This window comes from Antechinus flavipes, chromosome 1 (genome assembly GCF_016432865.1).
Source record: "Antechinus flavipes isolate AdamAnt ecotype Samford, QLD, Australia chromosome 1, AdamAnt_v2, whole genome shotgun sequence".
Taxonomy (NCBI): Eukaryota; Metazoa; Chordata; class Mammalia; order Dasyuromorphia; family Dasyuridae; genus Antechinus; species Antechinus flavipes.
This window is the reverse complement of record NC_067398.1, coordinates 156,471,024-156,485,012: the sequence shown is the minus strand read 5'-3', so window position 1 is coordinate 156,485,012 and position 13,989 is coordinate 156,471,024. Positions and strand designations below refer to the sequence as shown.

Genomic DNA, 13,989 nt, shown 5'->3' with positions numbered 1-13,989 from the left:
TATTAAAAGAAATTAAAATCCACAAAACCCAGTACTTCATATCCAGAAAATTGGCAAAGATGGCAAAAGATGAGTGTTGTGGGCCAGGATACTGAGTATGTTAGTACTGAGTAAGCCTAAATTAATTCCTAACCTCCACCATATCTCTCCAAGACTATTGTAAGCAGAGAAATTGTAATGTAAACCTGGAATAATTTGAGTTTTTGTTGATCTGGGACCCAGTTATGTATACTTTATATTAAAAGAGTATAAAAGCAATTAGTTTGACAGATCCTTAGACCTGGAGGAACCTCCTTCTTCTTTTTTTTTTTTTTTAATTTTTATTTAATAATTACTTTATATTGACAGAATCCATGCCAGGGTAATTTTTTTTACAACATTATCCCTTGCACTCGTTTCTGTTCCGATTTTTCCCCTCCCTCCCTCCATCCCCTCCCCTAGATGGCAAGCAGTCCTTTATATGTTGGATATGTTGCAGTATATCCTAGATACAATATATGTGTGCAGAACCGAACAGTTCTCTTGTTGCATAGGGAGAATTGGATTCAGAAGGTATAAATAACCGGGAAGAAAAACAAACATGCAGATAGTTCACATTCGTTTCCCAGTGTTCTTTCTTTGGGTGTAGCTGCTTCTGTCCGTCATTTATCAATTGAAACCCAGTTAGGTCTCTTTGTCAAAGAAATCCATTTCCATCAAAATATGTCCTCATACAGTATCGTTGTCGAAGTGTATAATGATCTCCTGGTTCTGCTCATTTCACTTAGCATCAGTTCATGTAAGGCTCGCCAGTCCTCACTGTATTCATCCTGCTGGTCATTTCTTACAGAACAATAATATTCCATAACATTCATATACCACAATTTACCCAGCCATTCTCCAATTGATGGGCATCCATTCATTTTCCAGTTTCTAGCCACTACAAACAGGGCTGCCACAAACATTTTGGCACATACAGGTCCCTTTCCCTTCTTTAGTATTTCTTTGGGATATAAGCCCAATAGAAACACTGCTGGATCAAAGGGTATGCACAATTTGATAACTTTTTGGGCATAATTCCAGATTGCTCTCCACAACGGTTGGATTCGTTCACAACTCCACCAACAATGCATCAGTGTCCCCGTTTTCCCGCATCCCCTCCAACATTCATCATTATTTTTTCCTGTCATCTTAGCCAATCTGACAGGTGTGTAATGGAGGAACCTCCTTCTTGTCAGCTTTTTATTTGTTTTTGTCTTCTTGAGTTGCTTTTATTTGCTTTGTTATCTGCTTCTAAGTAAGGGTATATTGAGTTATTAGAATATATTTTTAGTAAAAGTACTTTTTGGTTAAATATAGTTTTTGTGATCTTTTGCAGCAGATAGTCCAATAACTTGAATAATTAAATAGTCATTGTTGGCGGGGTTATGGAAAGACAATAGAAGTGTTTCTTGGCACAGTCATTCTGGAAAGTAATTTGGAATTATGCAAATAAAGTTAAGTACATATACCCATTGACCAAAAGATTCCACTCTCAGGAATATATCCCAAAGAAGGTATGAAGGTATATTGATAAAAAGGTACCATGCCTATCAGAATTTTTATGCCATTTTTCTGATAGCAAAAAATTGGTAAAAAAAAAAACCACATATACATTTATTGGAGAATGGCTCAATAGTACATAAATGTAATGGAATATTATTGTAGTAATGAGAAATGACAAAGATGAAAAAATATAGAGAGGCATAGGACAATACATAAACTTATACAGAATGGGGTAAATAAAGCTAGGAACACTGTATACATAGTGCCACAAAAATAATTATATAATCGGAAAGAATAACAACCATAAACCAATTTATTTTGCAAGGAAACAGTAATGGGGAGTCTGTATATTGTGGACATTATATGTAGCATCTTTTTTTTCCCTTTTATTTGTTGATCAGTTGTAATAAATTTTTTTCTTTTTAAATCCTGTGTCCTGAGGGATGATTCCTAAAAGAGACCAGGGAAAGAAATACAGGGGGAAATCTGGGGTATCAAGAAAAATCTTTTTTTAAAGAAAGATCATTGATAACTTTGAGAACAATTTCAGTATTCTGATGAATTCAGGTATTGTAATTTCTAATTTGAAGGGATTGGGATGGTGGTGAATGAGAGGAGCAGAGGTGGAGGCAAGTGAATGTAGACAATTTTTTCTGTTGAGTTTGAGAATGGGAGAAGAGATCTAGGATAATAGTTTGAGGGGAGGGTAGTTAGTATCTAATGAAGGTTTATTGAGGTCATGACCCTTGGAAATGTTTGAAGGCAGTAGGTGATAAACTAGTTGATGGGGAAAGGTTAAAGATTGAGGAGAGAAGAAGAGTGATGATTAATGGAAAAGTGGTATTCTATTGGAGAAAATGGAAGGGATATAATCAAATACACAAATAGAGGGGGTGAATCTAGACTATAAGAAGAGCCATTTCTTTGTCAGAGACTAAGGGAAAGAAAGAGTGCATGATGATGTCAGGGGTTTTTGAGATAGGAAATGGAAGAAGATGGAGCTTACATTGAACAACCTGTTTTTCCCTGAAAGTAAGAAGAAAGGTTCTTGAGAAGAGGGAATTAAAGATGACTGCATTGTTACAGAATCTAAATGCTATTGAATAGAAAGAATTAGTTACATATTCAATCAGCATGTGAGAGTTCTTTTACCTTCATGAATTAAGTTTTGAGTAGTGGTGGAGGAGATAGATGATGGGTATAATCTAGGTTGAGGCAAATTTGGCAAGAGAAGAATGGTGTTAGGACAAGGGTGTACAAGGGATTCAGTACACTAGTGTTAGAATGGCTAAGTCTTTGTATGACTTGGGAGAAGGAACTCAGAACTACTTTTATCTTTCACTGTCTGGAGCACAGGCAGGCTGAAGTAGAGGACTCCTGCTTAGTCTACTCTTTCTGCTGTACTGTGAAAGGCTCTCTCTAAAATACTGCAGATAATTGTAAGGAACATTGAGTAGGTGTCAGGATTAGGATGCTATATAATTTATAATTTGCAAAAACAGATTTAGAGTGATCCTTTATTTTTGAAAACTTTAACATATGTACTTTATAACAAAATAATGTTTTTTTTTTGTTGGTTTTTTTTTTTTTTCCGGAACAGAAACGAGTGCAAGGGATAATGTAAGAAAAAATTACCCTGACATTGGTTCTGTCAATAAAAAGTTATTATAAAATTAAAAAAAATATATATATATAACAAAATAATGTTAAAAAAATTACCAGCATCCCTTTTTTAATATGCTTCATTGAGGATTGAATACATAATATAAATGTCAATAATGTCAGTCATAGTAGTGCTTTTTATCTGATTGTCAAATATGAAATTGTAGTATTAAAAATATAAAAATTTTCTTCTTAGTGTTTGTCATAGATATGAATTATGTTTTTAAAGGAGCATTCAAATAATACTGCTGATGTAATGTGTCATATGCTATGTCAATTGCCAAAAATGGGAATTTCTGGCATCAAGAAATTAACATAACATATAATTAGATATTCAATAAATGTTGGTTAATTGAAATCAATCTTGCATTTTGGATTTTATAATTTGTTTAATAGTCTTTTCTGTGGTAAAACTTAAAGTGATGTGTTGTTTTTTCCTTATAACAGCAAATGATATTACCTTGAAAATATTTTCCTCTTATTTTCTAAAACATATTTCTCTGTAGCATGTTTTTGTATTTGAATTTGTGCTAGTTTATATGTGAGGATAGTTTTCATCAACTATTACAAGAACTTTTTAAATATCAAAAAAAACCAGCTTCCTTCTAAGTAGAACCTAGTCATTTGTCATTGAGGAAAAAGGAAAATTTAAATTTATTTAACCATATAATAATTTTAAGCCAAATATACTATTATGAAATTATTAACAAACCAGAAATTTCTCATTATTTTAATGTAACAGAAGCACCATACCTCATTATCTTAAAACACTTATTTTGTGTCATGCAAGTCTTACTACAGTTTCTCATGTTGATTTGGAAGTGACCTGGAGTTTTAAGAGGCAGTGACAGTGGTATGGCCTGTTATTTCATGGAGATTGACTTTTGGAGGTGCTTTTTTTCATGTTTCTTATGAATGTCTTGAGTTTGAATCAGTGAAGAACACTTGTTTGTTGTCTAGAGTGGCTTATTAGCAAAATATTATCTAGCAGTTGAGGAGAGTTTTGGCCATGACATTTTAGGAAAAGCAGTTTATTAAGGCAGAGGTGTCAAAACACTCTACTAGTGGGAACATGCAGTCCCCAACATTTTCAGTGACTCAGATTAAAAAGTAATTAAGAAATATTTAACTAAATAAAAATAAAATCAAACATAAGATGACATTGCATTTTAAAACTAAGTCAATATGTGACCAGAAGGGATCCTCTTGTATAGTTTACTGGTCTCCATTTCTATTTGAGTTTGACACAAAGAAGCAAAAGGCTTTCAGAGGTTGGGGATTGTATCCATGGTGAAAATTCTCACCTTAGTGACATCTCTGTTGCAAATTCATAGTTTTTGAAGTATCTAGGCATAGAAGTATCTTAGAAAGTTTTGTGAACATTTTAACACATTTGATTTAATTATTATTAACATTTATACAGAAAGTAGCACATAGCATATGTGTAGCATGATATAAAGCAGATCCAATGTATTGTAAAAAAATTTCAAAATGAGTGATGGTTTTTTGAAAAGTGAGACATTCACCTGTATTAATGTATTCATCTGTATTAACTTAAATGTCTGTTTCCCTTGTCTTTATTGGTACAACACAGTGGTTGGATTTCATCTTTAACTGGCCTCAATAAAAGTATTCCTGTTGGAATTATGATGATGATCATAGCAGCACTTTTCACAGCATCTGCAGTCATCTCTCTAGTTATGTTTAAAAAGGTAAGATGAGCTGTATGATTTTAGACTTCCAAATTCTTTCTCCCTCTCCTACCCCCTGCACCAGACATTAAGCAATCCAGTATACATGTGGAATCGTGTAAGATCTTTTAGTCATTTTAAGGAATAGCTTTACCCTCACAGGATTGTTCTGAGGATCAGATGAGGTATGTATTCTGTCTCAAGTTTTTTACTTTTATGTAGTCTCTTTCAAGTATACATTATCTACTATTGTTAGTCCTCTTATAGTTAATAGTGTTTTAAAAAATGAGTTTAATATATGACATATTTTTGAACTCATAATGGCTCATAGCAATTCTTTTTGAAATATTCACAGATCCATCTCTTCCATAACTTGTTCTAGATTTTTTTGCTAAGGACTGAAGTAAAATATCTTAGCTAATAGTTTGATGAGTCCTTCTTCCTTTTTAAAAAGTAGAACATTTGCCTATCTCCAGTCCTATGTCATGTGATTTTTTCAGAAGTTGCCAGGATGGCTTAGTCTGATTCATAATCATTTTCATGCAATAAAAAGATAAGTTTTAAAAGTTGTATCTGGGATAAATTAAAGTGCAGAGACTGGAGGCAATGTGGTCATTCAAAATTATTATAACAGGCAAGAAGGGTGATCTGAATTAGGATGAGAGAAATAAGAAAGGAAAGGATAACTATCAAAGTTATTGCTGAGAACCTTGGCAAAGCCTGATAATGAACTGGTTATGGGAAGAATCAATAAAAAGGGCCTACTGCAGTCTTAGAATGGAAGTGATATTGGCACAAAGGTCAAGGAAAGCAGGTTTCAAAGGAAATATGAATTTGGTTTTAGTCTTACTGTGAGATTATTGTGAAATTAATTGTGAATACTTACTGGATGATGATTAGTTTTGTGTTTTTTTTTCCCCCCTTTAAATTTTCTTTCACGCCTCTGAACCGATTTTTTCTTAATCCTTTAAGGTCCATATCTTGTTAGTCATTAATTGTATCCACCAGGGGTCAGGCTCATCATTAAGTTACTAGTTTAAAAAGAAACCTGTGTCCCTTTGGGAATTACATCATAAGGTGAAAATGCTATATGAATTATATATTTTTAAAAAACTGAAGTAAGGTAAAATTAATTTTGATTTAAAGAATGTGTGATAGCTTTACAGAAAGTTGGCAATGCTTTGGAATATCAGATAGCAGAGATTAGAGTTGATGACAGTTTTCAGGTGGCTGTTGATAGTTTAATATTTTCTTAATGTGCATCTTAATCAGTGTTTTATTTCAGCACGAAGACTAGTTTGAGTATTATTATATTAAAAAATGACAACAATTCAAAGTAGTTTTTTCATCTTAATAGGCTTTAAATTATTAACATTTCATTTTGACATAGCAGATATTTTCTGTCAAACATCCAAAAGAACCTTTTAAAATGCCACAGATTATTGACATTAATTTAAGGGAGATTTTTTTCCTGTGGTTTGGTATCATTATACTAGTCTTGGTTGCTATGTTTTCCATCAGTTGCCTCATATGATTTTGTGTTGTTTTAATCGTCATCAACATTATTTTGAATTTGCTTTCTTCTTTCTATTTCTCTGGTTCTCTGATTTCATCATATTTCTCATTCCTTAAAATACATCAAATTTTATACTTGATTCAGCCCTCTTCCCATATGTAATAGCCAACATTTTATCACAAGTAGTGATGCTCTGAACATTTTGAAAAATCTTGGGATATAGTCACAGAAGTGGAATTTCTGGGCTAGAGTGTTTGACCAGCTTAGTAATTTTGTATAATTGAAAAATTATTTTCCCAAACAGTTTATAGCTCCACTAATAATGAATTAGTCTATTGTCTTTGCCCAGCCTTTTGATCTGCAAGTTTTCTAGTCATGATGGGATGAGTTCATACCTCAAGGTTGTTCCAATTTGCACTTTTATGATTATTAGAGATTCTAGACAATTTTAAGGTACTTATTATTTGTTTAATATTTTCTTAATGTGCATCTTAACCAGTGTTTTATTTCAACATTTAAATTTTTTTCATTTAATAGTTTATTCTCTTTCCTTCAAACTTCATAAATAATTTAGAAGAAAAGAAAAAAATCCTTATAATTAAAGACGCATAGTGAAGCAAAATAGATTTCTTCTTAAAAAAATGCATATCATTCTGGATATTTTCTCCATAATACAATTTATTCAAAAATCAAAAGACATTTAGTCCATCACCACCTCATCAGGAAATAAATAAAATTTTTCATAATCAGCCCTGTGGAATCCTGATAGGTCACTTTTGTTAATCAGAGTTCTGAAGTCTTTTTAATTTTAGCTTTATTGGTTTTACTTATGCAAAAACTTTATGGTTTTATGTAATCAAAATTATCCATTTTTTCTCTTGTGATTTTTTTCCCCCTTCTTTGCTAAGGAATTCTTCCCCTATCTATAGAGCTGAAAAGTAATTTTTTCTATACTCCTTTAATTTATTTTTCACTATTTCTAAGGAGTATTGATTTATAAGATATAAGTGATAAATCCAACTGTAATTCAGTCCTTCTAAACACTTCTTTCTGAGATTCTTCTTTCTGAGCTACTTAAAATTTTGTGTCTCTGTAGTCGACCAGAGCATTTAGTATTTGGTTGTTTTTTCCATTTGCCTTCTCTTTTGCCTCCAAAGGTGCATGGACTATACCGTACAACAGGTGCTAGTTTTGAGAAGGCCCAGCAAGAGTTTGCAACAGGTGTGATGTCTAATAAAACCGTACAGACAGCAGCCGCAAATGCAGCTTCAACAGCAGCAACAAGTGCAGCCCAAAATGCGTTCAAGGGTAACCAGATTTAGAAATATCTCCAGACAACAATGCACTGTTACCTTTTGACTGTACTTTTTCTCAAGTTACTGTATTATTCTATGAAGATTTTTATGTTTGAAATACACACTATCCACAGCATGTATGTTTCTTGTTCACCTGTGCATGGGCAAAAACCAGGAAAAGTTCTTTGTTTTAAATCCTTAACTTTTTTTTTCTTGAACAATATTTCAGTACCCCTCACAAAGAAAAAGGTTATACTATATGATAAATAAATATTCTCCATATTTTCTGGGGGATGAATGTTTCAATGACTTACTTCAGTGATGGAACACTGAAATTACTATGGTACTTATGATTAAAAATACATTTAGGTTTTAGCTACAGTAATTCTTTTGAGAATCTTTCATTAGATATGAGGAACATTTAGGAGCAAGTGCATTGATTTTTCATTCTTGTCTCCCTGTTTGTACAAAAGAAATAGGGTAGGCTGAGAGTTTCAGAATTTCAATTTGGCTTGCTGGTGTGGAAACTTTAAAAATTGAAGATGATGGGCCTGTGTGCATTCACTAAAAACTGATGTAAATTTCATTTTATTTTTTATTTTTAAAGTAGTAGTTCTTTTGATATCAACTTATAAGCTTGCATGAGTACTGTTGAGTTATTTAATAAATTATTATTTTGGTTCAGCATCAATCTGTACCATTTATGATTACAGGATTTGGTGGAATGTTTTTACAATCATAAAAATGTTTTAAATAGAGTATTATACTCAAATAAAAGTTGATTTGGGGGTTCAGTTATTCTAACAGTAGAATATGCAATGCATTGTACAGTTGAGTTAAAAGAAAAAGAAACTGATGGAATAGAATTAAGTGATTATATTTGCTCTTTAAAAAAAAATTCAGTATTCATGTCTTAGAGAAAATGCCGTTAAAGAAAAGATGTTTTCTTATTTCTTGACATACTCTTGTGGTTAGTCTTTTCTACCCTTATTTGGAGGGAAATTTTGGTTGTATTTAGGACTTAAATTTGCGTGTGTAATTTGTGTTTTAACAATGAAAACTGTAATTTTAACATTGTATTTACTTTCTTACCTTTACAAATCAGGTTGCCCTTTGTCCCTAAATATAAATATACAGTGTTTTAACTTATTTTTTCTTCTGTTATTGTCACTGCTAATGATTTTTTAAGCTGATGCTTCACACATACTTGAATTCCTTTTATTGCACTTCAATCTTTGGGGTTTGAGACAAATCAAGTGAATTATTTAAATTCTGCAAATAGCAAGACTACTTCCAAGTGGAAGTAAGTAGTAAAATTCAAACATTCAAATATTCAGCTTATACTGAGAAAGGAAATGAAAATAAAGCTAAGTGTATTAATTGTGTAGGTTATACTACTCACTTGCCTCCATGCTCTGTAGAAGTTTTCGTTGTATAATGTTTGGCTTTACATCTTTCCAAGTCATCTTTTAAAGCCATGGAGGTCCTTGAGCAGTTTTTAAGGAGAAATAATACATTTATAGAGAACAGCATATATTAACCTGATTTTAAGGAGATTTATATGTAGGGAGTATAATGTTTGAGCATAAAGCAAAAGCCTTATTTTTCAAAAATTCATATCCAACACCAATGAATAAATACTTTAAAAAGATTCCCCCTCATACTTTCTATACTATAAAGGTAAATAAAATACTGGATATACTTAGTGACCTGACTGATCTTAAGAATCATTGTATAAATAACTTGGCCAAGGAATGTGGATCTAGTTAAATGACGCTCTGTTAAGTTTATTTGGGACTATGACAAATCTGTGTACTTGGAATACATTTCTACATTATCTTTAGGAAAATCTAGTTCCTATTATAAAGTTTAAAGCTATTTTTCTCATAAAATAATTTTCTTCAGTAATAATTTCTGCACAAGCTATAAAATAAACGTTGCAAATGAAATCTTTCAGATCAGTTCTTCCTGCTGCTAAGAGGTATCAGAGTATTTAATGAATATTTAATGTTTTATTGTAATAATTTTATATTCGTTAAAAACACATTGACTAATAAATGTCACAAGCGCATTCATTCATAGTCATCACCTCATATTCCAAATCAATTTTGGTGTTTCATTAAACTACAGATAAAAATTTATTTTGGGGAGGATATTTAAAATTTTAAAAGAAGATTAGATTAATTATTGTTTCTTTTGGAATGGAAATGTTTTCACATCCCCCAAAGGGCAGTGTTCAAATTAGCATTATGAAGTGTAAAAGGATTCCTAAAATCCTTGGGTCCTTTTTTTGTGTAGGGGAGGGGTGGGGAAATGTTTTGAAATTGATTTGTTTGGATACTCTTGTTACAAATTCGTGTCTACAATTGTATTGTTTTTTAAAGAGAAAATTTGTGTTAAAATAATGGTGTGATGTCCATAGCCAGGTGTGAAAGAGGTTTTACAGGAATTACTTTTCTCTGGTCAGTAAAAGAAAAAGTTCATGTGTTCACTTTGAAAGCCAGGGCTATTTGTTAAAATGTTTTATACTTTATCCTAAGATTTCCAGGTATTTCCAGTCACAGAGCAATTTTAAAACCCATTTAATTTTTGTTTTCTAGTAATAAATTGTGGCTAATTTATTTCAAAGTAAAGTTTGAACACTGGAAGTCATTGCTTAGTGGTCTGTAATTTAGGATTTGGAGTATTTATCTAAGGAATGTTTGTATATTTTGTAAATGACTAATGATGCTTTGCTATCATGGTGACTGTCTTGGTTCTATATAAATGCCCTTCTCATCTGTCCCTCTGATGTTGCATGTTTTGAGTAGTTTGAAAGTTTTGTATATTTATTGTATTAATAGAGTGTCATAAAATAAAATACTGTTTACTGGATGTTTGCTCTGTATAGTTTTAAAGAATCTATTAAAATGTTAAAAGACAGGAATTACACAATAGGTCCTACTTTACAGAAAATGCCACATTTCAAGTTTTAAAATGTATAGGTAATTTTATAATCTTTTAAAACAAGAAATAACATATCAGACCCACTTAGAATCCGACCATACACAGTGTCTTACCAAAGTATTTAAAAACATTCAATGGATATATTTTTGTCTTATATTGGATTAAAAAGGAATCTACTTTGAAGTAATTAAACCCAAATGACCAATCTAAAATAAAACATGATTTAATGTGTCCTGTCTAAAATTTAAACTAGGCTTGTTTGATTTTTAAAAAAATTAATTGACACTTTTATATCAGTATTTTTTCTGTTGCTTTTGTTTCATTTATGTCCTCCTTTGCCCTTGTCTTCCTTTCTCTACTCCCAGCGTCACTGATGAATACCAGTTTATGTCTTGGTGTAGAGAATAAATACCTACTGTGTATTGGTGGATTCCCATGTTCTTAGCTAAAGATTTTTTTGCAAAAACTTAATTTGAAAGGATGTTCTTGGTATCCTTCCTTTGGTGACATATTTACTTTAATAAAACAAATAGTATTTTCACTTTATGAGTGTTACATTAAAATGTAAGTTTGTATTTTCACAACTAGTTTATCATTAGGAAAATGTTTTTCCTAATTAACATTTCCTAATCCACATTGAATGATGTTTGTATTTTTAAAAGTTTACTTTTTTTTTTTTGTTTATTTCTATAAAGCTATATCTTTGTGGTTCGTGCAGTTTTTTTCTATTTATTGCTTTGGTTTTTTTCTCAATGTTAGCTTCAACACAATTATTGCTACTGTTCATTTACAGAATTCATTGACTAGCATTTTTTTGTTCCTATGTATTGAATTGTTATGGTACTTGTATACTCGTCTATTTCCCCCATTTGTTTAGTAAAATTTTTAGAAGTCATCTGTTGATTGAATGTAGTTTGAGCACTCCAGAAGTAAAATAAATATGATTAACTAAAATGTTGGATTAAAAAAAAAATTTGTTCTACAAACCTATCTTTTAGGATTTAATTGACTATAATACATTGATTTAGGACAAAATGTAATTTAAAATCTTGAAACTATAAAAAGAATACAGTGAAGATTTATTTCAAAAGGCAAAATTATATTCTAGGACTTGGTATTTAAACAACTCATATTTATATCTTAATTTAGTATTACAGGAATAGAAATATTGATTTTAAACATCATGATATTTTCTTGTTAAAAATTACTAGTTTCATTTAGATAAAGATTACTTCTCCCCACCCCACCCTAGCCTTGCCCAATCTCTATTGCATTAGTATCAGTTTATTGTTGTGCCAACTCCAGAGATGGTTCATCAATGCAAATCTTAGTGCCAAAGAAGGTCTAGTAGTTTTTTTTTTAAGCCTTAAACTGCACCTAAGCCATCCTGGATAGATGGACATGTGTTCATTTAAATTCTCCAAAGAAAAAGATTACACTAATTAAAGTCCTCTAGTTGTCAGTCCAGACTTTTAATAGTTCTGTAATTCATTAAAAATGTTTTAATCAACAGATTTTCACTAGTACTATTCTCTTTTCTTAATATTCCATTAGTATTACATATTAAGAAAGCCACAGTATAGTAATACAATAAGTCATATTCAGATTATATGAATTCCATAGCTTCACCTAATGTGCAAATGTTGATTCATTTCATTTTGAATCTATTAACTGGCTCACCTAACCTAAAATCTTACCTGTTGAAAGCCCATTCTTTTATTTTTTTGCCTAGATTATAAAACAAAGTAATTCTCCTTTTTTATATTGGACTAGGAAAACAATTTTTAATCCTATGTTTTTGTCATTTATGAAATTCAACTGCACAGATTTTATTTTCTAATCTAAGGGTCTTTAACTTTTGGGGGGTATCATGTACTTCTTTTATTCAGTCTGGTAAAGCCTAAATCTTGGAACATTTTTAATGCACTAAATAAAATAAATAGGACTACAAAGGAAACTATAGTTGTATTGAAAGAATTATCAAAATATATTCCCCACCCCCAAGAAAAACACACACACACACACACACACACACACACACACCCAAATTCACAGAACCCAGATTAAGAATTCTTTCAGATCTGATCCCTTAATTGTTAATACTCTTATGTGGAACATAAAATCCCCCATAACTGCTGAAATATATTGACTAATTTTATCTTAGCCCAATTTAGCAGAACTCATCTAAGATTATTTCATGTAATAATTGGTGGGTCCTTACATATCAAATCTCTGCCAGAAAAGTAGCCCCTAATTATTGTTTATTTAACAGTCATTCTAGATGTAAAAGCCCAGAATTAGATTAAAGATGAAGTAATATTACTGACATCCTTGGAATTCTACCCTAATATCTTCTCAAGAGTACAACACCTTAGGTTAAACAACATTGACCTGGTTAAGAGCAGTAGGAGATGATGCTTGCAGAAAGGGGAAGTATATTAAATAGAGGTAAATGTCAACCAAATAAACAATTGTGTGAGTTGAAAGATTTTTTTCTTTGGAGCCTAATACTTTTTCTTTTTTTGACACATTATATAACAGAAACAAGTTATAGCCACTAACACAACTAAATTCTAATTTCAAGGAGAAAAGAGTTTTCAGTGGGACTATAGCTGATTAAAAAATTCCATTAAAAAAAAATTTGCACCTTGACACAGAAAAGCAGAATAAATATTCAATTGGTTCAATTTAGAGAAGCTATCCATTGAACTAAAATTGTTTATTTTTATTAAGTGTCAGGTTAGTTTGTGTCAGAAATTATGTTAACATTTAGTTGTATGGGATCCATTGGACTGTTATAAAATGTATCTGAATATATACTTCGGTCTGGGAAGCAAAATAGTCTGAGCCTACTCACTGCTTCAAAACATTTCTGTTGCCTAATCATATCCCGTGCCTTTAGATACATTTTGAATATTTGTCATTTTAGGTCCTTCAGGGCAAGAAATCTCAAATGAATTTATCATTCCCATAACAGTCGTGCCCTATTCCATGCCATGTTCTTTGCAAACATCATTAAAATGGCCTTACTTTGCTCTATACTTTGCTCTTAACTTGGAAATTTCTATTTGGTCTTGACTACTACTGCCTACTACCTAGTGACTCCCTCTGTGTTTGAATAGTAACAGAACTGGTGTGACTGAATACTTGTCCAATATTCCAAATTGCATATTTTATAGTTTCTATTGAAACTGTTGATGAAACACAGTTGTGGTAACCTCTCCAACTGATCACCTTTACCCAATTTTTTTTCCTGGTCCATTTAATACCTAAATTGAAACTGTCATCTCCCAGATTCGAAAGAGGCTGTAAAAAAAAAATCAAGAAAAGGGCACCTATTATTCTGTTACTATAA

General features: G+C 31.5%; 1 protein-coding gene across 2 annotated transcripts in view; it reads left to right on the top strand.

Annotated features, from left to right (window-relative positions):
* The window catches only part of SCAMP1 (secretory carrier membrane protein 1), a 110,890-nt gene extending 100,328 nt beyond the window's left edge, over nucleotides 1-10,562 (top strand). For both annotated transcript variants that reach the window (XM_051991816.1, XM_051991817.1), the window contains 2 exons: nucleotides 4,781-4,898; nucleotides 7,551-10,562. In XM_051991816.1, coding sequence (XP_051847776.1) covers nucleotides 4,781-4,898; nucleotides 7,551-7,715 — 283 coding nt within the window. In that variant the 3' untranslated portion in view covers nucleotides 7,716-10,562. The remainder of the gene's footprint in view (nucleotides 1-4,780; nucleotides 4,899-7,550) is intronic.
* The last annotated feature ends 3,427 nt before the right edge of the window (nucleotides 10,563-13,989 follow it).